Source organism: Cervus canadensis, chromosome 22, assembly GCF_019320065.1.
Source record: "Cervus canadensis isolate Bull #8, Minnesota chromosome 22, ASM1932006v1, whole genome shotgun sequence".
In the NCBI taxonomy this organism is placed as follows: domain Eukaryota; kingdom Metazoa; phylum Chordata; class Mammalia; order Artiodactyla; family Cervidae; genus Cervus; species Cervus canadensis.
The window spans coordinates 5,634,337-5,658,740 of NC_057407.1; the positions used below are offsets into that span (position 1 = coordinate 5,634,337).

The 24,404-nt window shown below is 48.1% G+C and overlaps 1 protein-coding gene across 1 annotated transcript in view; it reads right to left on the reverse strand.

The window, feature by feature from the left end:
* SLC6A11 (solute carrier family 6 member 11) overlaps positions 1 to 24,404 on the reverse strand; it is a 125,976-nt gene that overhangs the window by 15,949 nt on the left and 85,623 nt on the right. Inside the window, exons 7-8 of the mRNA XM_043443244.1 lie at positions 15,325 to 15,428; positions 7,114 to 7,238 (exon numbers count right to left, since the gene is read on the reverse strand). Of these exons, the coding sequence (XP_043299179.1) occupies positions 7,114 to 7,238; positions 15,325 to 15,428 (229 nt within the window). The remainder of the gene's footprint in view (positions 1 to 7,113; positions 7,239 to 15,324; positions 15,429 to 24,404) is intronic.

Here is a 24,404-nt window from a genome sequence, read left to right on the forward strand (position 1 = left end):
AATTTTAATTTATTATTAAAAAAAAAAACCCAGTTCTCTACTTCATTACTTTCTGCTTTTTATTATTCCCTTCCTTGAGCTGTCTTTTAGTTCATTTTGTTGCTGTTCTTATTTTTCTGAACAAGGAATGTAATTGTTTTCATTCCTGCACTTTTATTGATAAATGTGTTTAGTAAAGTTCTTATTGTTAGTTTATTTCTATGCCCCCTTGCGTTGTCTGCAGTTTTTTTCCTTCATAAAGATTACTGCTGTGTTATTTGGTGCATACATTTGTGTGTGTGTTATATCTTCACTGTGAATTGTGGTTTGTAACATTAAAAGGTATTATCCTTTGTCATCCTTAATGCATGTGGAAGGCTACTCTGTCCTCATTTATAGCCTTTGTGAGCCACTTTGTCTTGGGTGTGTCTCTCGTATACAGAATAGATAAGCAGATCTCAGAGATGCTGTAGGTTTAGCTCCAGACTACCAGGACAAACTGAGCATCACAGCACACTGAGTCACAGGAATTTTTCAGTTTCCCGGCAAATATACAAGTTATGTTTACACTATAGTCTACTAAATGAACGATACCAGTAGGCCTAAGAAAAGGTATATACATTAATTAAAAAATAGTTTATTGCTGAAGAATGCTAACCATCATCTGAGTCTTCAGTGAGTCGTAGTCTTTTTGCCTCGATGTTGATGGCTGCTGACTGATCGGGGTGATGGTGGCCGAAGGTTGGGGCGGCTGTGGCAATTTCTTAAAATAAGACAAGAATGAAGTTTGCAGCCATCGATTGACTCTTCTTTTCACAAGTGATTTCTCTGTAGCAGGCAGGGCTGTTGTATAGCATTTTTACCCAGAGTAGAACTTCTTTCGAAGTTGGAGTCAATCCTCTTAAATTCTGCTGCTGCTTTAGCAACTATGTTTACTGTTGATCAGCTGCTCAGTCATGTCTGACTCTGTGACCCCACGGGCTGCGGCATGCCAGGCCTCCCTGTCCCTCACCATTTCCCAAAGTTTGCTGACGTTCATGTCCATTGCATCATGATGCCATCCAGCCACCTCATCCTCTGACACCCTCTTCTCCTTCTGCTCCCAATCTTCCCTAGCATCGGGGTCTTTTCCAATGAGTCAGCTCTTCGCATCAGGTGCCGAAGTATTGGAGCTTCAGTGTCAGTCCTTCCAATGAATATTCAGGGTTGATTACCCTTAGGACTGACTAGTTTGATCTCCATGCTGTCCAAGGGACTCTCAAGAGTCTTCTCCAGCACTTTTGCTGTCATTTTGACAAAGTTCACAACATCGTTACCAGTAGTATATTCGATCTCAAGAAACTGCTTTCTTTACTCACTCAAAAAAGCAACTCCTCATCCACTAGTTTTAATAATAATTTAAAAGTTTGAAATACTGTGAGAATTACCAAAATGTGACACAGAGACATGAAGGGAGCAAGTGCTGTTGGAAAAATTGTGCTGGTAGACGTGGCTTGATGCAGAGTTGCCACAAACCATAAGTTTGTAAAAAATTAAAAAATAAAACAAGTGAAGCACAATAAAACACGGTATGCCTATGTATAGGTCTTACTTTGTGAGTCAAATTGAAAATCTTTTTCTTTCAATAGATGAGTTAAGGTCATTCACCTTTACTGACAAGACTGATACATTTGGTCTTGACTGACAATATATAATTACGTATACTTTATATGTATATGAGTTGTGTATTCTGTTTTTTTTTTTTAATTATTATTTAGGAAGGCTTATGTAGCTATTGTGGTAGCTCAGCAGTTTAAAAAAACACCAATGCAGGAGACACAGGTTTGGTCCTTATTTTTGGTCTGAGAAGATCCTCTGGAGAAGGAAACGACCACTCACTCTAGAACTCTTGCCTGGAGAAGCCCATGGACGGAGGAGCCTGGCATGCTATAGTCCATGGGGTAGCAAAGAGTCGGACTCATTTAGCAACTGAACAACAACAATGTTTTTATTCTGGTGGTTAACTTCATACTTGTACCCTTTTTAATGCTCTTAGGCCCTTAGTCTCTTATTTAAACCTTTAATACCTGTCTTTTCAGGTCCCCCACACCCACCAGTATTTACCACCACTTACTACTCATACATCAGGGAGTTTTTTCTATCTTCTCTTGCCTCCTCTTTCTATTTTTTGGTTGAATGATCTCTACTTTGTAACAGTATGCAGCGTATTTCTACACTAGTTCTCTATCATCTTCCCCACCTTTGTTTTGATCTTATACATATACATACATATTAATACATATTTTATATATTTTAAGAGCTTAACACTAAGTCTTCTTCTGGAGTTTTACCAGAGTCATTATTGGGTTGAATGACACTCATGCTCTAATAGAAGAATGTCAGAACATCAGAAGAAGTCTCTAAGTTCTTGCATATTAAAAATGGCTTTTCTATATAGCTTTAACATACTACCTATAACATATATAGCCATAACATACATGAAGACATGGCTGGATATTAAATCCTGGTTCTTACTTCTTAATGTGAATTTTAAAAAATGTTATCCCATAGTTGCCTTGCTTTGTATGTTGGTTTCAAAAAGAATGGTGCTAGTTTAATGCTTTTGCTATTATAAGTTATTTGATCTTTTCTTGCCTGGAAGCCTGGAGGATTTTATCTATTTCTTTGAAACTTGGCCCACTGCATTGGGAGCATGGAGTCCTAGCCACTGAACCACCAGGAAAGTCCCTGCTTCTCTTTTGTTTTGCAGGTCTTTACATTTTATCTCTTTTTCTTGGGCTCCCTTCACCATGCATGTGTTTACCATCTCCCTACAAAAGGATGCTTTTCTTTCTTTTTGCCCCCCACCTCTTTTCTTCTCTGCAAGGTTTGTGTTTCAGATGGCTCCTTTAAAATGTGCCTATGCCTTTAAATGGTCCTTACCCCTTGAAATCACACTGACTTTGAACCCCTGTAGTCCCTGCTAAAGGATCTGTCACAGTTCTTTCTAGGACTTTCAGACTGAGAGTAGATTCAATCTTTCTGGTGACTGCTCCAAATCACTCCCAGATCCTTTTGCTAGCCTCTGTCTTCCATCTGTCCCACAGTTTTTCTCAGCTTGCCTTTGCAGGAGATACTGTGTGCTGGGATTGGTGGTTTTTCTTTCTGTCACAGTTATCTGCAGCTTCAACATTTTCTGTCTTCAAATTATCCAGGAGGCACAGTTTTGTGTAGAATATACTTTTCCCTTCCTGTTTTATCTTGCTGGCAGAAAAAAACTGGGATAAGAAGAAGCTATACAGTTGTCACTGTCCTCAGATACTCTTACTTCCTCTAATTTTTAAAAGACTTTGTGTAAGACTGATAAGACCCATCTAGTCAAAGCTATAGTTTTTCCAGTAGTCATGTATGGATGTGAGAGTTGAACCATGAAGAAAGCTGAGCACTGAAGAAATGATGCTTTTGAACTGTGGTGCTTGAGAAGACTATTGAGAGTCCCTTGGACCGCAAGATCAAACCAGTCAATCCTAAAGGAAATCAATCCTGAATATTCATTGGAAGGACTGATGTTGAAGCTGAGGCTCCAATACTTTGGCCACCTGATTCGAAGAGCCAACTTATCGGAAAAGACTCTGATGCTGGGAAAGATTGAGGGCAAGAGGAGAAGGGAGGTGACAGAGGATGAGATGGTTGGATGGCATCACTGACTTAATGGACATGAGTTTGAGCAAACTCCAGGAGATAGTGAAGGACAGGGAAGCCTGGTGTGCTGCAGTCCATGGGGTCACAAACAGTTGGACACTGAGCGACTGAACAAGAAGACTGACATTATTTATACTTAAACAGTTAGTAGAATTCACCAGTGAAACAGCAGGGCCTGGAGTCTTCTTGGGAGAAAGATCTTTGACAATGAATTCAATTTCTTTTGGAAATACAAAGCCATTTAGTTTTTCTTGAGTTAGCTTAATTAAATTATGTAGTATTTTTTAGGAAGTTGCCCATTTAATTTACATTATCAAGTACATTAGTTTGAAGTTGTTCATGGTATTTCCTTATTCTCATGTTTAAAAATGTCTACAGGACCTGTAGCCATATCTCCTCTTTCATTTCTGATATCAGTAATTTGTATTTTCTCTCATTTTTCCTTTCATTAGTCCTGTCAAGGTGTTATAAATTTTGCTATCTTTTATAATACAAAATTTTCACTTTGAAAATTTTCTCTATTGCTTGCATGTCTTATCTTAATTAGTTCTTTTCTTCTACTTACTCTGGGCTTCCCTAGTGGCTGAGGCAGTAAAGAATCTACCTGCAATGCAGGAGACCCAGGTATAATCCCTGGGTTGGGAAGACCCCCTGGAGAAGGGAATGGGTACTGATTCCAGTATTCTTGGCTGGAGAATTCCAGGGACAGAGCTTGGTGAGCTACAGTCCACCGGGTAGCAAAGAGTTGGATACAACAAAGTGACTAACACTTCTAACATTCTCTACTTACTTTGTATTCCTTTCTTTCCCCCAGGTTCTTCTGATAAAAACTTTAACTGTTTACTTTAAATCCTTCTAATTAGGTATTTAAAGTTACAAATTTCCCTGTAAGATCCTGCTGAGCAAGGTGAGGGGGCTACATACTTGCAATATGCAATTTCTGCAAGAGGCAGGAACTCCTAAAGGGCATCCTGGTCTGATTCATACCCCTAAACAGAGCAGGATTACCTCCTTAGCACCTGAAGTGACACAGAGGGTGAAGCAGAAGAGATGATAGCCAAGCCAGGCTGTACCACCCATGTTCTGTGCGACCTCAGAGGAACCTCTGTGGCTCTGAGCCACAGAGCAGCGTCCTCATCTCTAACGGGCAGTATAAAGCCCAGGACTGCTATCTACATGAATGGCTTCCCCTGCAGTTGTGCAGGGCACATTCTGCACAGCCTTCATAAAGTCTGCCTTGCAGAGGTGCTGTAGTTGCTTCACGAAGTAGTATATGAACAACCAGCCTGGGGCCTGATAGGTGAGACAGAGTAAATCAATCATGGTACATCCATTCTGTGGAATCTCACTTGGCCATGAAAAGTCACGATTAAGCTCTCTATTTGTGCTCAGTCCTGTCTGACTCTTTGCTGCCCCATGGACTGTAGCCCGGCAGGCTCCTCTGTCCATGGGATTATCCCAGCAAGAATACTGGAGTGGCTTGTTATTTTCTCCTCCAGGGGATCTTCCCGACCCAGGCATTGAGCCCACGTCGCCTGCATTGCAGGCAGATTCTTTACCAATGGGCCACCTGGGATGCTGAGATCTCTATTTACTGAGGAAGAAAACTCTCATGCTTTCTTGTGAATGGAAAAATAAAGCCGAATACGATCCAGTTTTCATTAATATAGGTATAGCTGTACATGTATGGAAAATCCTGGCAAGAGAACCTCAAAGTGCAGTCTGATTCAGACTGGAGACTTTTTCCTTTGTCAACATTTAAACATTTTCCTACAGTAAGCATGCTTACAATTTGAAAAAAGAAAAACAAATTTTTTTAGTTGGCTCTTTTCCTTTCCACCTCCACTCTGAGCTTCAGCTTTAAAACGCATCTATCAAATGTAAATAATGATAAAAAGAGCAACAGAGTGCTGCAGATACACTGTCACTCAACACCTGAGCTGGGAGTTAGTTTGCTCATGTTACAGAGGAAGGAGCGGATTCTCAGAGCAGGCAGAGGTCCCATGGAGAAGGTAACGCGCCCTCTCCGCAGGGCTGCTCTGTGGTGTACTGCCACGGAGGATCATGGATGTTGTGTGAAGTGCCAGGTGCCTGCCTACCGTGGGCTGCAGGATGGAGCACTCAGAGCATGGTCTGGATCAAATCCAACAGCTCTGTTCCTTCCAGTCGATGTGACCTTAGGTAAGCGACCACAGCTCTCTGAGCCTCAGCTTCCTCACTGGTAAAATAGGGGTAGCAAAAGTGCCACCTTGGGGGGCTGAGTCGGGGATCACATGAGGCAGTTCCTGCCCAGAGTGTGCAATCTATGATAGACAGCTTCGGTCATGTTAATATCCTCTGGTCTGGCTCTGGTCCCCTGATTTCAGCAGGGACCGTCTCTCTCTCTCTCTCTCTCTGACAGACATCATGCAGAAGAAGGTGGAGCCCCAGGGGCCATGAAGCAGAGCCTGGCAACCAGCTTCCTGATCCAGGGTCCACACCCACCACCCCACCCAGCTTGGTGGGTTAGAGGGGTGCGTCCTATCTGTGCATGTCAGGTAAAAGCAGCCACGCCATGGACTAGAGTTCTCAATGGAGGCAACACAGCCCCACAAGCGGCTGGGGTTGTCATAACAAATGGGGGGCATGAGCAGCCTTGAGCAGACAGAATCCAGGGAGGCTGGACCGCCTGTGATGCTCCTGACTGTCTTACCAGACATTCCTGTAGCTGAGAAACCTATTTAGACGTACGGAGGTTAGCATCTAATTCTGTCATGTAGATACTATTTTTCTACTTTATAATAATATACAATGAATTGTCCCAGGATTCAAAACCATGTGAATCAAGGGGAGAGTTCTCCACCATTTTGCACAATCACTTCAGCAGCAACTACCCTACCTGTGGTGTGTTTGATACAAACACGTGTCATTTTACATGAAGAATGTCACACTCATGGTGAGTCTACACATAGAATGAAGAAAGGGAAAGGGGTCCTTCCAGCAGAGGGAGAACAGTATGTGCAAAAGCCCTGGGGTGGGAGGGAGGGGGCAACCACAGACGTGAAAGCAGACCTCAGTGTGGTGGGGCGGAGTGAGCCCGGGGGGGGGGGTGGCGAGGTGGGTGGTGAGACCACAGGAGCTGGGCAGTGCAGGGCCTTGGGGGCCACACTGAGAGGTCAGCCCTGCGAGAAGCCAAAACAGACTGTCCCCCAGGGGAGGACATGGTCAGGTTTGCATTTCAAAAAAGAATCACTCTGCAGGAGAGTGACGCATGGAATGCAAGGGACAATGGTGGAGGCAGGGAGGCCAGTGGAGGCTCCCGTGGTTCTCGAGGTGACAGGGATGGTGCTCTGGGCTGGCGGTTTCCACTGCAGGAGCCTGGTCTGTGGCTGGACAGGGGGCCCCCTCCTGAGACCCAAGCCCAGGAGAAGCGAGCTGAGGAGGAAGACCATGGTTCCACTTTGGCAAACTCACCTGACTCTGCCACCTCGGCGATGGGCACCCCCTGCTCGTATGCCATGAAGCCCAGGACTGAGAAGATGGCAAACCCGGCCACGAAGCTGGTGCCGCTGTTCAAGCAACAGAGCATGATGCAGTCCCTGGCGGGGGAAGCGGGAGAGGGGCTCGGGTCAGAACCCGGCGGGGGGAACCGGTGCAGTGCTGGAACGTTCTGTCTGAGCGCCAAGGAGGCCCTCGGGGTTCAGAAAGGGGAGGGGGCTGGCCCACAGTCACACAGCTTCTCCTGCACTTTTCTAGAAGGTGAGGTCAGTCGCAGACTGGAAGCACGGAGAGGGGGTGGGAAGGAAGGGAGGCTGGCAAGTGGGAAAACGCACACCAGGGAGGAAAGACTTGGAGACAAACCAATGCTTCTCCAAACTCCTGGCAGGAGAGAAAACCAAGGGAAGTGAGAGAGGATTGATTTTCTGGGAGCTCAAAGCATGAAGATATCAACCTCTGAAAGAAAGGGCTGTTTCCCATCCAGCACAGAGGCCTCAGGAGAGATACCCCTCCTGGCCCAGCATCTCCCAGACCTCACACAAGCCTCCACTCTGATGCTGCAAGGAGCAGACGCTCCCAGGCCAGACCCTTCATGGAGTCGGGGGGAGGCCCTCACCAGGGCAGAGACTGCCCCCTGCTCTTGGCCAGGATTCACAGCAAAGAAGCACCAGCATAAAGCCGTGACACAGGAGATTCCAGACTACAGACGACGGGGCTCCACCAAGAGGAAGAAGACAGAGCCATGCCTCCCGGCCCCTCCAACTTGGGGCTGTGCACCCTCATGCAGGCGGGTCAGGGGATCAGACTCTCGGACCTCGGCCACCACAGAGCATGCACGTGGGAGTCGGGTTTACAATACCCGCTTCACTTTAAAGGGAGGGGCCGGGGTGGTCTGTCCAGTGTCCTCCCTGGAGCAGGACCAGCCCGGAGCATCCCCACCAAGACCCTAGCCAGCAGGCCACCCACCTTGCTCCATGGCGCTTCGCTTCTCGGATGGCTCCTGCCGCTCACAGTGTAAGAACTTCCTCATGCTCTGTTTGACCCAAATCCACCTTCTCTGGGAAGTGTTAGTTCTAACCTCCCCAACAGCCTGAAGACCTGAAGATAGAGGCCCTATGCCTCCTTGAGGTTTTAGCTCACTCAGTGAAACCCCCCAGTTCCCTTACCAGTGATCCTGTCTGTGATCTGAAATTCAGTCCAGCTTGTCCCTCTTCAAGAGTGTCACATCCAGGACTGAGCACTAGACTCAAGGACAGAGCAGGACTCTCACCTCCTCTTCTCCTGACACCGTACTTTTTGTAATGCAATCAAAGGTTACACTGATGCTGGTGACTGTGACCCCCAGTTGCCTTGCATTGACCCTGGGAATCAAGGGCATGGTGGGATGAGCATTAGACTGGGGTTCCAATTCTCCCGGCAATATCTTCTCTCTGGGCCTGCTCTCACTGGATAGATGACAAGGTGGCTTGGATAAGAGGGTTTCTTGGGCCTTGTGATCAATTAAGTCATTTTCCAGCAAGTAGTCACTTCCACACATTCCTCCCTGGGATGGAGTATATTTCCCGGCCCCACTGACTGAGGGCTTACCCACGTGACTTGCTTTGACCAATGAGATAGCAATAGATGTGACATAAACAGAGGGTTGAGATCCACCCGTGCAGTTGGTCTTGTCCTCACTCCTTCTGTGATTTGCCATGAGAAGCACTTTCCCAGGGTAGCTCCTATCTCTGCAGCCTGGACCCCAGAATGTACACATGGCATGGGCTTGAGCCTTGCCTGGACCCTGGAGCCAAACCTGTCCAACCTACAGCCTGAAAGACAGAGTTCCCAACTGACCAACAGATGTATGAGCAACAAAAGCAAATGCTGTGGCTGTGGTGGTTAGCTACTGCGTTCTGGGATGCTTGTTACACAGCATTCTTGCAGCAGTGACTGACTGATGCAGGTCTTTTTTACAGAACTCTTCAGGCACTGTGGACAGAGACTGGGCTACCAAGCCTGGAGACTTTATCTGCAGGCCTGATCACCTTCTGGGTTTCCCACGTGGCGCTAGTCATGAAGAACCCGCCTGCCAGTGCAGGAGACATAAGAGACACAGGTTTGATCCCTGACTTGCAATGATCCCCTGGATAAGGGCATGGTTACCAACTCCAGTATTCTTGCCTGGAGAATCCCATGGACAGAGGAGCTTGGTGGGCAACAGTCCATAGGGTCGCAAAGAGTTGGACATGACTACAGCAACTTAGCATGCACGATCGCCTCCACTCTGAGGGAGACTCAGCTTAGCCCAGGAGGGCAAAGTTATTCCTAAGTCTGAGCTAAATCTGTCCTGCATGCCTGTTTCTGGCCCCCGGAAACGGTGCAGAACGAGGCAGCACTGGTGAGGAAAGTGTTTTATTCACAATCTCTCCGTGCTGGGATTCTTCTGTGTTTTTGGACCTGCAGTGTTGAGCACTATCACTGAATCCCGAGGTCCAGGGAGGACAGACACATACTCAGGCTCTCTGTCATCTGCTGGTGAAGTTGGAAAAGACCCTGATGCTGGGAAAGATTGAAAGCAAAAGGAGAAGACGGTGGCAGGGGGTGAGATGGTAAGATAGCATCATTGACTCAATGGACATGAATTTGAGCAAACTCCGGGAGACAGTGGAGGACAGAGGAGCCTGGCGTACTGCAGTCCATGGGGTCTCAAAGAGTTGGACATGACTTAGAGACTCAACAACAACACTGAAGTTGGGATGTGAATCCAGTTGTCTCAGACACCAAAGCCCACTTTTTTCCTAGGAGCTACACAGTGCTCCTAAGAAACAGTGCCCCCTAAGAATTCAGACTTCTAAATCCTGACTTTTGGAAAATAACCTTTGGGTATTCATGTGGTTGTTGGAAACAAGTGCCCCTTACTGCAAGGTCCCCACCTTCCCTCAGAGCCCACCCCCCTCAGTGCCTTCCTGACCACAGAGGGTGACAGGCTCTGAGCAGACACAAGGTCCCTTCCAGGCCTGTTCCCCTGCACCCCATCCTCAGAGCACCCCCACCTACAAGCAGAGAGCCTAGTGGCCTGTGTTCTGAAGTGAGGATTTTCCCCGTCTGGTTTGCTCCATTTGCAGCCCTCTAATTCCTTCCCCACAGGGCACCTTCTAGGTGAAAAGCTACATAACACGCACTTTGAAGTTGGCAGGAGCTGAGCTGGGCTTTGAAGACCTCCAGAAGCTATTATGCTGTCGGAAGAGGGTATTAATTTACTCCCTCTGAGTCAGGAAGATCCGTTCACGGAACAATTTGGAAATGGAAATAAAAGGAGCCCTCAGACTTTTGCGATGTCACTTAGGGGATTTGTTTTCTTCTGCTGATGGGAAGGGGAAAAAAACCTGCCTGTTGGATGAGGGAGCTGAAGGGGTCTGGGGTGGTCAGCATATTTCACCCATGTGCTCGGCGGGGAAGAAAGCTGCCACTGTCTCAGACACAGCCTGATGACACGCAGTCTTGGCCAAATCCTTGCTGATTTCAGTAGCTGGGAAAGAGGTGGCCAGGCCTGGGAGTGAGGAATGAGGGTGCAGGAAGGCTCAGGTTCAAAGCCACACTGCATCGAGCCTCAGTGTCCTCATCTGCATAGTGGCAAGGCTCTTTCCTCACTCCCTTCCACTTCGGCCAGCGCTCTCCTAGGCTGGAGAGATGGTGATGAACAAGAGGACTCAGACTGCGTCCTCATGGAGCTGAAGGCTGAGCAGGAGGTGACCTAGAGACCTCTGCCACGTGCGGCACACAACACGGGCAGGCTGTGTCAGCACAGACGGATGCGGATGGCATCTCTCTCCAGCATCCCAAGGGGGTCACCCTCGACCTGGACCAGAGGCCTGCCTGTGCTCTCCTTGTGCCCACGCCTTTCTCTTCTTACCCCTGGTTCTATCCGTCTCACGGCTGACAGGGCTCTTCTTCTCACACCCCAGATCTGCCTCCCGTGAACACCTTGAAGGACCAGAGAGTCCACCTCACAACCTGGCCTGACTTCCCACCTCTCTAGCATCCCTCTGTCCAGTGGTCCCCAGTGACCTCTCTGCCCAACAGCCCAGGGACTCAAGAGAGCTCGCTGGCTTCCCCTGTGGCCTTTCCTCCAGCATGTGGGATCTGCCCTCTTTCTTTGCTTCAGTTTCACCAAATTGCAACCTCTATAGACTGGAGCTGTACCTCTCACGGGAGCGATTGGGGGTCTCATGAACTTAGTGACACATAGAGCACATGGTTAGCTTAACACGTGGGTGAGTAAAGCCATCACAGAGTCAGCTTTCAGAGAAGATGTGGTGGAGTGCTGGGACGGAGGTTAGGAGACCATGGCAGAGTCCAGGTCCACCACACCTAGCTGGGGTGGGGGAGGGACCATATCCATGAGCTTCAGTTTCCCTTCCCTTGAAGATCGGGATAACAGGAGAGGGACTTCATCACTGACCAAAGTCCTCAGAAACGAGGCTCCCACTTGAGCCTCACAACAACCGAATGATGTGGCTATATCACATCCAAGGTCCCATCCCACCACCACACATTGACATGGCTTCTCTCACTGTACCCTCACCTACATCGAGGGTTCATTTTCAGATCACAGCTCATTTGCTGGTGAAGGAAAATGAGCTGATTATTTTAAGAGCGTGTTACTGATCTTTTTCTTGGTGTTTTAGGATTTTTCATTTAGATCTGTTTCTATTCTTTACATTAGTAGGGACACTAACCCTTTTGAGTATCACATTACATGTTAATTGATTTTTGAGTATCATGTTACATGTTAACTGACTTAAATTGAAGACAGTAGGGAAAACTACTAGACCGTTCAGTTATGACCTAAGTCCCTTACGATTATACACTGGAAGTAACAAACAGATTCAAGGGATTAGATCTGAAAGACAGAGTGCCTGAAAAACCATGTACAGAGGTTCATAATGTTGTACAGGAGGTGGTGATCAAAACCATTCCTAAGAAAAAGAAACGCAAAAAAGGCAAAATGGTTGTAAAGAGGCCTTACAAATAGCTGAGAAAAGAAGAGAAGCAAAAGGCCAAGGAGAAAAATAAAGATATACCCATTTGAATGCAGAGTTCCAAAGAATAGCAATGAAACCTAATAGAAGCAGATGATATTAAGAAGTGATGGAAACAATACACAGAACTATACAAAAAAGATCTTAATGACCCAGATAACCACGACGGTGTGATCACTCACCTAGAGCCAGACATCCTGTAGTGCAAAGTCAAGTGGGCCTTAGAAGGCATCACTACAAACAAAGCTAGTGGAGGTGATGGAATTCCAGCTGCACTATGTCAAAACCTAAAAGATGCTGTTAAAGTGCTGCACTCAATATGCCAGCAAACTTGGAAAACTCAGCAGTGGCCACAGGACTGGAAAGGTCAGTTTTCATTCCAATCTCAAAGAAAAGCAATGCCAAAAAATGTTCAAACTACCTCACAATTGCACTCATCTCACATGCTAGCAAAGCAATGCTCAAAATTCTCCAAGCAAGGCTCCAACAGTATGTGAACCAAGAACTTCCAGATGTTCAAGCTGGATTTAGAAATGGCAGAGGAACCAGAGATCAAATTGCCAACATCCATTCGATCTTCAAAAAGGCAAGAGGATTCCAGAAGAATATCTACATCTGCTTCATTGACTACACCAAAGCCTTTGACTGTGTGGATCAAAACAAACTGGAAAATTCTTAAAGAGATGGGAATACCAGACTGCCTGACCTGCCTCCTGAGAAACCTGTATACAGGTCAGGAAGCAACAGTTAGAACCAGACATGGAACAACTGACTGGTTCCAAATAGGGAAAGGAGTACGTCAAGGCTGTATATTGTCACCTTGCTTATTTAACTTATATGCAGAGTACATCATGTGAAATGCCAGGCTGGAAGAAGCACAAGCTGGCATCAAGACTGCCAGGAGAAATATCAATAACCTCAGATATACAGATGACACCACCCTTATGACAGAAAGCAAAGAGGAACTAAAGAGCCTCTTGATGAAAGGGAAAGAGAAGTGTGAAAAAAAAATGGCTTAAAACTCAACATGCAGAAAACTAAGATCATGGCATATCCAGTCCCATCACTTCATGGCAAATAGATGGGAAACAATGGAAACAGTGACAGACTTTATTTTCTTGGGCTCCAAAATCACTGCAGGTAGTAACTGCAGCCATGAAATTAAAAGATGCTTGCTCCTTGGAAGAAAAGCTACAACAAACCTAGACAGCATATTAAAAAGCAGAGACAGAACTTTGCCAACAAAGGTCTGTCTCATCAAAGCTATGTTCCAATAGTCATGTATGGGTGTGAGAGTTGGACTATAAAGAAAGCTGAGCGCTGAAGAATTGATGCTTTTGAACTGTGGTGTTGGAGAAGACTCTTGAGAGTCCAGTCAATCCTAAAGGAAATCAGTCCTGAATATTCATTGGAAGGACTGATGCTGAAGCTGAAGCTCCAGTACTCTGGCCACCTGATGAGAAGAACCAACTCATTGGAAAAGATCCTGATGCTGGGAAAGACTGAAGGCAGGAGGAGAAGGGGATGACAGAAGATGAGATAGTTGGATGGCATCACTTGATGCCATCAGTGATGACTTGATGGAACATGAGTTTGAGCAAGCTCCGGGAGTTGGCAATGGACAGGGAAGCCTGGTGTGCTGCAGTCCATGGGGTCGCAAAGAGTCAGCCACAACTGAGCGACTGAACTGAACTGAATTACATGTTATTATGTCCTTTAACTTTGTAGATGATTTTCATATTTTGTTTGGAGATGTTAGGCAGAATGTATATAGATAACATTTGTATTAATGTGACTTTTTAAGGATTATAAAATCTATATGTACTCAAGAGTAAAGACAAGACAAAACATTTAAACTGCATGGGAAAGTACAGGTAGACAAAGCCCATCATTCCATCTCAATGCTTCTCTTCAGAGGTAGCTCTTTAATAGTTTCTTGTGTCTTTCTAGAAATTTTGAAGTTCTAGATATTTATGTGAATTACTCTGTCATTTCCCTTCCTGACCTAATCATTTTGGGTGTTTCCATATCTTTCTCATTATGAAAACAGTATTTTAGTCCTCTTTTTAGGATGGTTTCCTTTTTTAAAAAAGTATTTAACTCTTTAGTTTTCCTGCACTTACTATGGTGCATATGTGGGGCAAAGAATTAGGCTCCGTCCTAACTATTTCTACAAAAATACTTATCCTAGCTCAGAAACATTTGCTGAAAAACCCTTCCTTTTTCAGTGAATCTGTGTTGAGGGACAGTATCATTGCCATGAGTCCACAACTTTCCACATTACAATGAGGAGCTCTTGATCTTGGGGGCAGAGATGTGCCATCTGCCCAGCCCTGAATATTCACCATCTGTGTCTGTGACAGGCATGGAGTCAGAGGTGCAGAGACCTCAGCAAACAAGCCACTGGCCTATGGTTAGAGACCAATGTGCCAAGTTCACTTCTGCCAGACACTTTTGGCTGACCTTGGGCAAATCCCTGGACTTCTGTGGTCTCAGCCTCAGGGCAGAATCCAGGCTGCAGGCAGGAGGACCAGGCAGCCAGGGTCACACAGCCCCAGGCTCACCCCCAGCGTGGGTCCCCTCTCCACACTGGGTGCAGCGGTTGCAGGAGGCTGGGGGTGGGGAGGGAGGTCCATTAACAAAGGGGCAGCAGGGCACTGGGCACTCCAGGTCAGACTGGACAGGACCCTACAGTCAAGCGAGAGGAAGCAGGAAAGAAATTCCTGACCAGAAGGCAGAACAAGGCCCTCCATGTCGGAAGACCTGGGTTCAACTAGCTGTGTGCCCTTGGTGTGACCTTGGACCAATCCCTTATCTGCCCTGGGATAAAACTGTGCTGGAGAAGGTGGGATGGAGGCCTGAATACAATTCCTGGCGTGGGCTCCCCCCGAAGCCTGGAACTTGCTCTGATCATGTCTGCTATTCTCTGAGCTCCTCTGGTGGACCACTCTTAGACCCTGGGCTGGGAGAGGCTGTCAGATCGCCCAGGGTCCTCCCCTGTCCCACCTGGATGGTTGGCACCCTGCCTCTTCTCCTCTGACAGGCCTGTTTCCCTCACCCAGCCTTGCAAGGTTGGGGGGAGATGTCAAGGAACTAGCCAGACAGCATGCAGGGCTCCCAGGTTCGGTGGAGAGCGGACAGGCAGGGCTGGGGACATGCTCACCTGTAGCAGTTGTTGTTATAATTGTTATAACTTCCCAGAGCGGTCAGACAACCCAGGCAGATGGCATAGGAGAAGAAGATTTGCGTCCCAGCATCTACCCAGACCTGGAGGAGGGCACAAAGAAGTTGGCAGAGAGAGAAGTCAGATGCACGGCCAGGGGGTAGGGAGGCGGGGTGGCCCCGTTCTCTGAAATCCCCCGCCCACGCTCAACCCCCACGAAAGACTCTAAAAAGGGACAATCAAATGTCCTCATCTCAGGAACATGGTTTTTAGAAATTCTATTCTCAGGATGATTAAATATAAATGTCCTTAATTAAATCCAGAAATTTCTGGAGGTTTTGGACAGTAGTTCACCAAGCAGCAAGAATTTGGGTCTTTAGGACCCTGTTCCAGCTCTGTGAGCTTGGAAAAGTTACTTAACCTCTCTGAGGCTTAGTCCTGCTACCAGCAAAGCGGGGAATAAACTTCCCTCTCAGGACTACTGAAGCCAAGAGTCATTTTTCTTCTGATGGCTGAGACCATCATGAGAAAAGCTCTCTTGGGTGTCTTTGAACTCACAGAGTTGTACAGTGTCTAGTGGGGGTGGGGGGCATTCACCAAGGGGACCAGTTACAATGAAGCCCCCAGTCTTCCTACAGGTCTGGAGGCTTCTCCCACTCTGCCCCATGCACTCAGTCAGAGGACAGTGAAGGGACAAGAAAGGGGGTAGGCACTACTTCTTGATCACTTTTCCAAAGAGCTGTTACTCAGGGGCTTCCTGTGTGGTACATGTGGAAATTCTTTTCTCAGTCTCCAAGTGTCCCTCTGACAGAACAGCCAGGGATGGTGTGACACACGCAAGAGGAATCACGGTAATTTGTCTAACACTCCTTTGGGCTCTCTTTGAGCTCCGCTCTAGAAGTCATCAAAGAAATGCCACAGCTCGAACCCAAATGCAGCTGGTGAGACTGATGCTTGAGAATCCGGTGTCATCTAGAGAACAGGTTTGATACCAATTCAAATACTAGCAAACATTTGCTAAGCATGTACCACGTGCCAGGGACTGCTGTGAACCCTGTATGCGTTACTACACTTGACTATTCACACCAACACCACGCAGGAGGTGCTACTATTAGCTCCCTTCTACAACTGAGGAACAGAGCAGTTGAGTAACTTGCTCAAGATCACAAAGCTGGGAGTGGCAGAAACAAGTCCAAGGAGACCTTCCTCTAGAGAAGCACGCTTCAACAGTCCCGGAATTCCAGAAGTCTTCAGCTGTAACCTCCCACCCAACACAGGACGCTCTTCTGGTACTTCTGACAGAACAGTCTCTGCTTGATTACTGCCAGTGACAGGGAGCTCACTATCTTTTGACACAGCCCTTTTCCTCCTCAGAGAATTCTGACCATTAGCACATTTCTTAAAATGAGAGAAAATCTACCTTTTGAGTTCCTAACTCTGGGGCCACCCAGGCCATATCTCCCTTTCCCATATGGCATCACTTTACAGATTTGAAGACCCCTCTAGAACACTCCCTTTTCCAGGCAAATTATCACTATTTCCTCTTTTCTGGGGATTTGATTACACAGCCCACGTTACTTTACCCTGGATTTGCTTGCTTGTTAAATCATTCAACAAATACTTATAATGAGCAAAGTTCACAATGCTGTCTCTTGACCTAAAAAGTGCATACATTTTTTCCCCCTCTAACACACAGCTTTTGGGTTTAGTGTTTTTGGAGCTAAATGAGGAACTTAGGGAAAGCTATTTCTCGAAGTGTGTGTGTGTGTGTGTGTGTGTGAGTGAGTTGGGTGGTGCAGGGGAGGATGCTAGCAGATCATAGTAGACTGAGAAATGGTGAGGGGGAAACAGGAAGAAGAACTATTAAAACTGTTTTTTAAGAAAGGGGAGTTGGGAGATGGGATAATCACGATAGTAAATAAATTTAGGGAAGATTTTTTCCAAATGGTAGAAACTTGAGGATATTTAAATGTTTCAACAACACAGGGTAGGGAAAAAGTGTTAAAAAAGATTTGAGAGAGAAATGGGTGTATTTTAAAGTCCTCCTTCTCTGCCTCAGTCTCCCCACTTGCCACCTCAGTGGATTCCCTTTTCTCCTTGGTAAGGCCAGTAAATGTTATGGAGAAGCAAAAGACAGGTTTGCTGCTGAACTGGGAAACAAACTCAGATCCCAGGAGCATGGTGTGAGGATGTTTAGCACTCAACCAAGCACTGTTTCTATAGCCTCTGTAGGACTTCCCTGGTGGTCCAGGGGTTAAGACTCCATGCTTCTCTATTTACAATAGCTAGGACATGGAAGAAACCTAGACGTCAATCAACAGATGAATGGATAAAGAGGGATACATACATACAACGTGGTACATACAATGGAATATTACTCTGCCACGAAAAGGAACGCACTTGAGTCAGTTCTAATGAGGTGGATGAACCTAGAGCCTCATTATAAATCAGAAAGAGAAAAACAAATATTGTATATCAACACATATATATAGAATCTAGAAAGATGGTACTTATGAACCTATTTGCAGGAGACGGCAATAGAGACACAGACATAGAGAACGAACTTGTGGACACAGTCGGGGAAGGAGAGGGTGGGACAAACGGACAGAGTAGCATGGAAACATACACATTACCATATGTAAAATAGCTAGCCAGGGAGAATTTGCTGCAAGATGCAGGGAGCTCAAGCCTGGAGTTCTGTGACAACCTAAAGGGGTGGGATGGGGTGGGAGGAGGGAGGGAGGTTCAGGAGGAAGGGGACGCATGTATACCTGTGGCTGATTCATACTGATGCACGGCAGAAACCAACACAATATTGTAAAGCAATTATCTTCCAATTAAAAAAAAAAAAAAAAGACTCCATGCTTCCAATGCAGGGGCTGTGGGTTTGATTCCTGGTCAGGAAACTAAGATCCTGAATGTTGCCCAGCATGGCCAAAATTTTTTAAATTAAATTAAATTAATTAATTAATTAAAGCCTCTGCAAACCCATGTACCTCTCCCCAGACTCTTCACTGAGCACACACACCAGGCTGTGAGAAGCCTCCAGACCTTCATCACCACTGGGCCCCAATGACAAATGGTCCCCCCTCCCCACGTGGTAAATAAACCCTCTGTGAGTTCAAAAATACCCAAGAGAGCTTTCCATCCTCATGTCCCAAACATCTCAAACCACGATGTTCCCCTGCAGGGGATTTTTCTTGCAGTTTGCTCTTTGAGCGCAGCACCCAGAAACAGGCGTCTGCTTTCTTTCCCACCCACCCAGCATCCGTCTTACCCTTTCAGGTACCAGAACCCCAATATTACTTTGAGAAACCATCTCTTCCCCACCCAGGCCTGGCCAATCAAAGCACTTCTCCTGGCCACGGTGAGTGGCTCGGGGATGAGTCTATGATGCTAACCAAGATGCAGCTCCAATACTTCGGCCACTTTATGCCAAGAGCTGATTCGTTGGAAAAGACCCTGATGCTGAGAAAGACTGAGGGCAGGAGGAGAAGGGGGCAACAGAGGATGAGATGGTTGGATGGCATCACCGACTCACTGGACGTGAGTTTGAACAAACTCCGGGGGATAGTGAAGGACAGGGAAGCCTCATGTGCTGCAGTCCGTAGGGTCACTAACCGTCAGACACGACTGAGCCACTGAACAGCAAGCCAAGGAAACTCAATCCTGGGACTTTTAGTGGAGCCACGGCAAATGGAACACATTGTTTTTTCCTAGAGGGAGGCTGGAGGTATAACATGGGGCAAATGGGTATATGGATAGACTAGACTTTTATAATCTCCTTGGTGGCTCAGACAGTAAAGAGTCTGCCTTCAGTGTAGGAGACCTGGGTTCGATCTCTGGTTCAGCAAGATCCCTGGAAAAGGGAATGGTGACCCAGTTCAGTATTCTTGCCTGGGAAATCCCATGGACAGAGGAGCCTGGAGGGCTACAGTCCATGGGTTCACAAAAAGTTGGACACGACTAAGCCACTAACAAACACATAGTCTAGACGAAGCATCAAATGAGTTGTTCAGGAGACAGGTAGAAAGTCCAGGGCTTAGTACTTCCCTAGAGACACAGATTTGCAAGTCATCAGCATTTTAGTACTAACTTAACCTCTCCCTGACTCCAGATTCAAGACCTTCTCTACCGGCCTTTTCTCTTCTCCACATTTGGAAAATGAGTGTTGATGCAACTTTACTGCTGAGATACACGCTCAGATCTTGCAGAGCCTGGAAAGCTTCAGGATTAGATTTCTTGAAAAAGTCTTCTGAACACGCATGGTATGTTTTCATATGACTCCACACATTGGATGCCTTAGCAGATGGGCATACCTGACACATGTCTATATTCTCAATCCTGTGAAAATGCAACAGGGTTCCAACTGTTGGCCTCTCTGCACCCCTTGTCTGGGAAGGAATGAATGAACTCATTGCGGAAGCCACTATTTTTGTGAAGACAATTACTGCTAGGCTGGGCTGAAATAAACAAGCCCCCAAATCTCAATGGCTTAGCACAGTGGAGGCTTACTTCCCATTCACACAGAACCCACTGAAGATTGTGAAGGGGCTCTTCCACCCAATAGCAGGGATGCAAGCCCTCTTATCTATGATGATACCTCTGCATCAGCACAGCCTCTGAGGCAGAGGAAAAGGGAACCTGAGCTTTGCTCAGGAAGTTTTTAGAGCCAGACTTAGGGAATTACTTATACCACGTTTGCCCACTCACCCCTGACCAGAACCAAGTCCTGTGATCTCAACCTAAAGCTGAGGAAGTCTGGGAAAGTCTCTTTCCATTTCACTCAGGAAGAGGAAGAACAGCTGGTTGGTGAGCACAAAGCATTCTCTCCGCTACAGGCGTTGAACCAAGTCTTCTTCATCTAAGCCGACTCCTTCTTCAACCAGTAATTCCACAAACACCCACAGATCAAACCAGATTGTAGTGGCCACTGCGATGATCTGACAGAAGGGGCCAAGTGAGGCTAACAGAACAGGCCAACAGGACATTCACGAACCTTCGACCAGTTTGGTGATGCCTTAGGAAGTGGGAATCCTGAGTGATCATTTGTTGAAAACCTACTGTGCATGCGAGGCTCTCAGAGGACAATCTCATAATTTGCATAACCATCCCACTAGGGGGTACTGTTATCTCCATTTTTAGAGAAGAGGAAATGGACCCATAGATGGTCAAACAGCTAATGAGGGACAGGGTCAGGTTTGAACCCAAGGTGTCCTGGCTCCACATTTTGAAGAGAGAAGCCAGGGCGCTCTGGCGTGCTGGGCAGGCCTGGACCCTCGGCAGGGGCTCACACAGCTCTGTGGCTGTGAGGTCAACAGGACAGAGGCAGCGTCTCCCCCCTGAAAGGAAGACCAGGTCACCGGGCCCCGCTGACCAGCATCTCCCAGGATGCGACAAAGGGACAGTTCGGTGGAGAAAGGGCTTCCGAGCTCTTGACACAATCTGAAGGGGAAATAGTCTCCACTGAACAAACAAACCCTAAGGAAGCTGGGTCAGCGGCTGAGAACCGGATCAGTCCCCATGATCTGCGGCAGTGAATGGGGGGCGTTCTGGCCGTGTAGCTGGGGGCGGTCTGCATTCAGAGGTCTGGAGAACAAATTTGCATGGGAACCCCGGGGGCAGGGCCCCTTTGGAAGAGAGGTGGTCCCGCCTCCTAGCTCTGGGGCAACCAGTTCAGAACAACTGATTCCAATGAGCCCTGGTGCATAGCAGGTGCCGAGAACAACAGACTGGGGTGTAAGCTTCCCTTCCCACTGGACCAGCAGGGCCCAGCTGGGAGAAGCAAGGAAGGATGAACGGACGAGGACACGATCTCCTCTATCAAGATGAGGAGGTACACTGTCAAGCTGGGTGTTTAGTTCCTGCTGCCTGGTCCCCATGGACCGCACTCTATGGTGTACAAGGTACCGTCCGCATCCTGAGACCTGCCCGCTGCCCCGGGGAGGGCGTCATCACAGCCAGGTTAGAGACCGCTGTGTGTGGGGGAACATGCCTGCCCCCTCTTACCTTCCCACCCTGACCTTTACATGTATCAACAGAGTGTCTAATCTCCTAGAAGTCTAGGGGGAACGCTTCACGTCTTTCTCTCACCTCTTGGAGAGAAGAAACCTCCTGACTGGGGAGACGGAGAGAGGGTCATGGTGCGTGTGTGGTGAGCCCCTCCCTTTTTCTCTCAAGCACAGACGATTCAATGAGATGTGTCGTGCTCAGTTGCTGAGTCATGTCTGATTCTTTGTGACCCCATGGACTGTAGCCTGCCAGACTCCTCCATCCATGGGATTCTCCAGGCAGGAATACTGGAGTGGGTTGCCATTTCCTCCTCCAGGGGTTCTTCCGAATCAGGGATGGATCCATGTCTCCTGCATTGTAGGCGGGTTCTTTACTCAATGAGCCATCAGGGAAGCCCCTCAGTACGATGTGTGTGGAACAAATACTCAGCACACAGCCTGGCTCTCAGAGAGCTCTCAGAAACTCAGCTGCGAGCTCCGAGAGACAGCAGGTTGCTTAGTCGATGTTCATCCCTTCTAAGGATCCACCAGTCCTCACAGATCTGGAGAGAAGAGCCTCTCTTCCTTTTTCTCCCCGCAGTACACAAGACGGGGTGTCCACTATGTGCCAGGCGAAGTGCCAGGAGCTCCTGCCCTCCCTTCTCTTACAAAGGTGGGCAGGTACTCCGGAACGCATCATCCAGTGGAGAGGGGAGCGTGAAGGATGGCGTGAGGTGGGGCATGGACGCAGAGGGCAGCAGGGGCCAGGGCTCTGCTCCGTCAGGGGAGCTGGAAGGGGATGGGAGCTGCAGACATGACTTGCTGCCGTGAATAAGGCAGCGCAGGCTGCAGACAGAAGCTCTCCCAGTAACCTGCTTTCATGTCTACGAACAGCCACCCGACCAGGCATAGGGCAGCACTTCTGTCCGGGATCAAAGCCGGTGCCAGCAGGTGGGCCTGGCCTGTCCTTCCCTGCATCCTGGAGGAGGTGGTGCTTGTCACACTGATGCTCCGAGGTCTCTGACAAACCCAGCGGTGACCCAACCTGCCAGGGAAGTGCCAGCGAGAGGAGCCAGAAATCAGGCATCAGCGTCACCTCCAGAAGCACCGAGACGTGCCAGGCAGGGGGTGGGGGTTCCTCACACTTCACAGGCACGAGACTCACCGCTGCGGTCGGGTGCAATGATCATCCCCCTTTTATGCATGAGAAGAAAACTAACTCCCAGGAAGGAGACATTTCTTGTCTATTTAGCCTTGGAGAGGCGGGGTACCAGGTCAGTCAGTTCAGTTCAGTCGCTCAGTCGTGTCGACTCTTTCTGACTCCATGGACTGCAGCACGCCAGGCCTCCCTGTCCGTCAGCAACTCCCGGAGCTTGCTCAAACTCACGTCCATCACATAGGTGATGCCATCCAACCATCTTGTCCTCTGTCCTCCCCTTCTCCTCCTGCCTTCAATCTTTCCCAGTATCCGGGTCTTTTCCAATGAGTCGATTCTTTGCATCAGGTGGCCACAGTATTGGAGTTTCAGCTTCAGCATCAGTCATTCCAATGAATATTCAGGACTGATTTCCTTTAGGATTGACAGGTTGGATCTCCTTGCAGTTCAAGGGATTCTCAAGAGTCTTCTCCAATACCATAGTTCAAAAGCATCATACAACTCCCTTACTCTGCCTCTTCTTGGCGGTTAACACTTCTCCAATACACGTGCTATGAAAACAGGCTCCAGGGGCTTTCCCGCCACCCCAGCCCGCCCAGCGCCAGGCCAAGAAGGGGCGCAAACCACCAGACCCAATGACACAGGCGGCGTTTGGCTGTCCACGTTGCCAGGACAGAGCTCGGTGGCCGTCTTGGGCCCATGATGACCCACAGCCTTTTCTTTTTTTAACATTTCCTTATCAGACGGACAACCACACACAGACACACAAACACACACACACAACACAACTTCTGTAAATAAAGGCTTCCACTGAGGTGAAAACATACAGCCCGGCAGAAAAAGGCTGAAATTAAGCTCTTTCTCTGGGCTGTTCATGTGGGTAAATAGTCTCAAAAGATGAAAAGTAGGTTAGGAGAATAATACAACAGCTGTGTTTCCAGTGTGTACCTGACAACGAGCTTTGTAGGAGTGAATAATTACATGAAAATCACTTCCTTCCCACCTCTTTTGCAGCCCCCTCCGGGTTGCTAGGCGCCCTGTCTCCTCCGCTAGGCTAATGCCACACACAGATGCGGTGAATACAGCACGGCCACTGGGAGGGGAGGGAGTCCAGGACTGGGGAGGACTCGAGTGGCCCCTCCTCCGTGGATTCAATGCGGGAAGAGGGCTCCAGAGGGCTCGGGGAAGAGGATTCTGGATGTATTTAAATGCTAATGTGCTGGGCAGCCAGGCAGGCCCAACGGGAACAGTGGTGGGAAGGGGCAGAGGCTCTGGGCTTGGGAGCCCCACTGGAAACACGTTCGGTGGCCTCTGGCTCCAGGGCCAGCCCGTCCTCGGGCAGCCAGCCCTGCTGGCCGACTCAAGCCCAGCCAGACGCCCTGCCAGTGCAGTGTCACTGGGTTGAAGGTGGCTCCGTGGGCGGTGAGGGGAGCCTCGGGGTGTCACCTGACCCTGGCGGCCCCTTCGTGCAGAGCAGGCAGCGGGGTCACTGGGCCAGGCCTTTGCCCAGAGGCTGGACAGCTGCGTCCTGGTCACAGAGTGTGGAGGGAGTGGACAAGCAGTTGCTGGCACGGGGCCGATGGCAACAACTTCTGTGCTTTCTATGGTAGAACCCTGGGGCTGGGCACGTCTACCCCTTAACCCACTGCATGAGGCAACTGAGCCCCAGTTTCATTGTTGTTGAGTCGCTAGGTCGTGTCTAACTCTCTGTGACCCCAAGGACTATAGCTCGCCAGGCTCCTCTGCCCACGGGATTCTCCAGGCAAGAATACTGGAGTGGGATGCCAGGGCCTCCTCCAGGGGATCTTTTGAACCGAGTATCCTGCGTCTCCTGCACTGGCAGGCGGATTCGTTACCACTGAGGAACCTGGGAAGCTCTGAGCCCCACTTTACTATAGGGCTAAACAGAGGAGGTTTGGAGCAGTGGGCAGTTT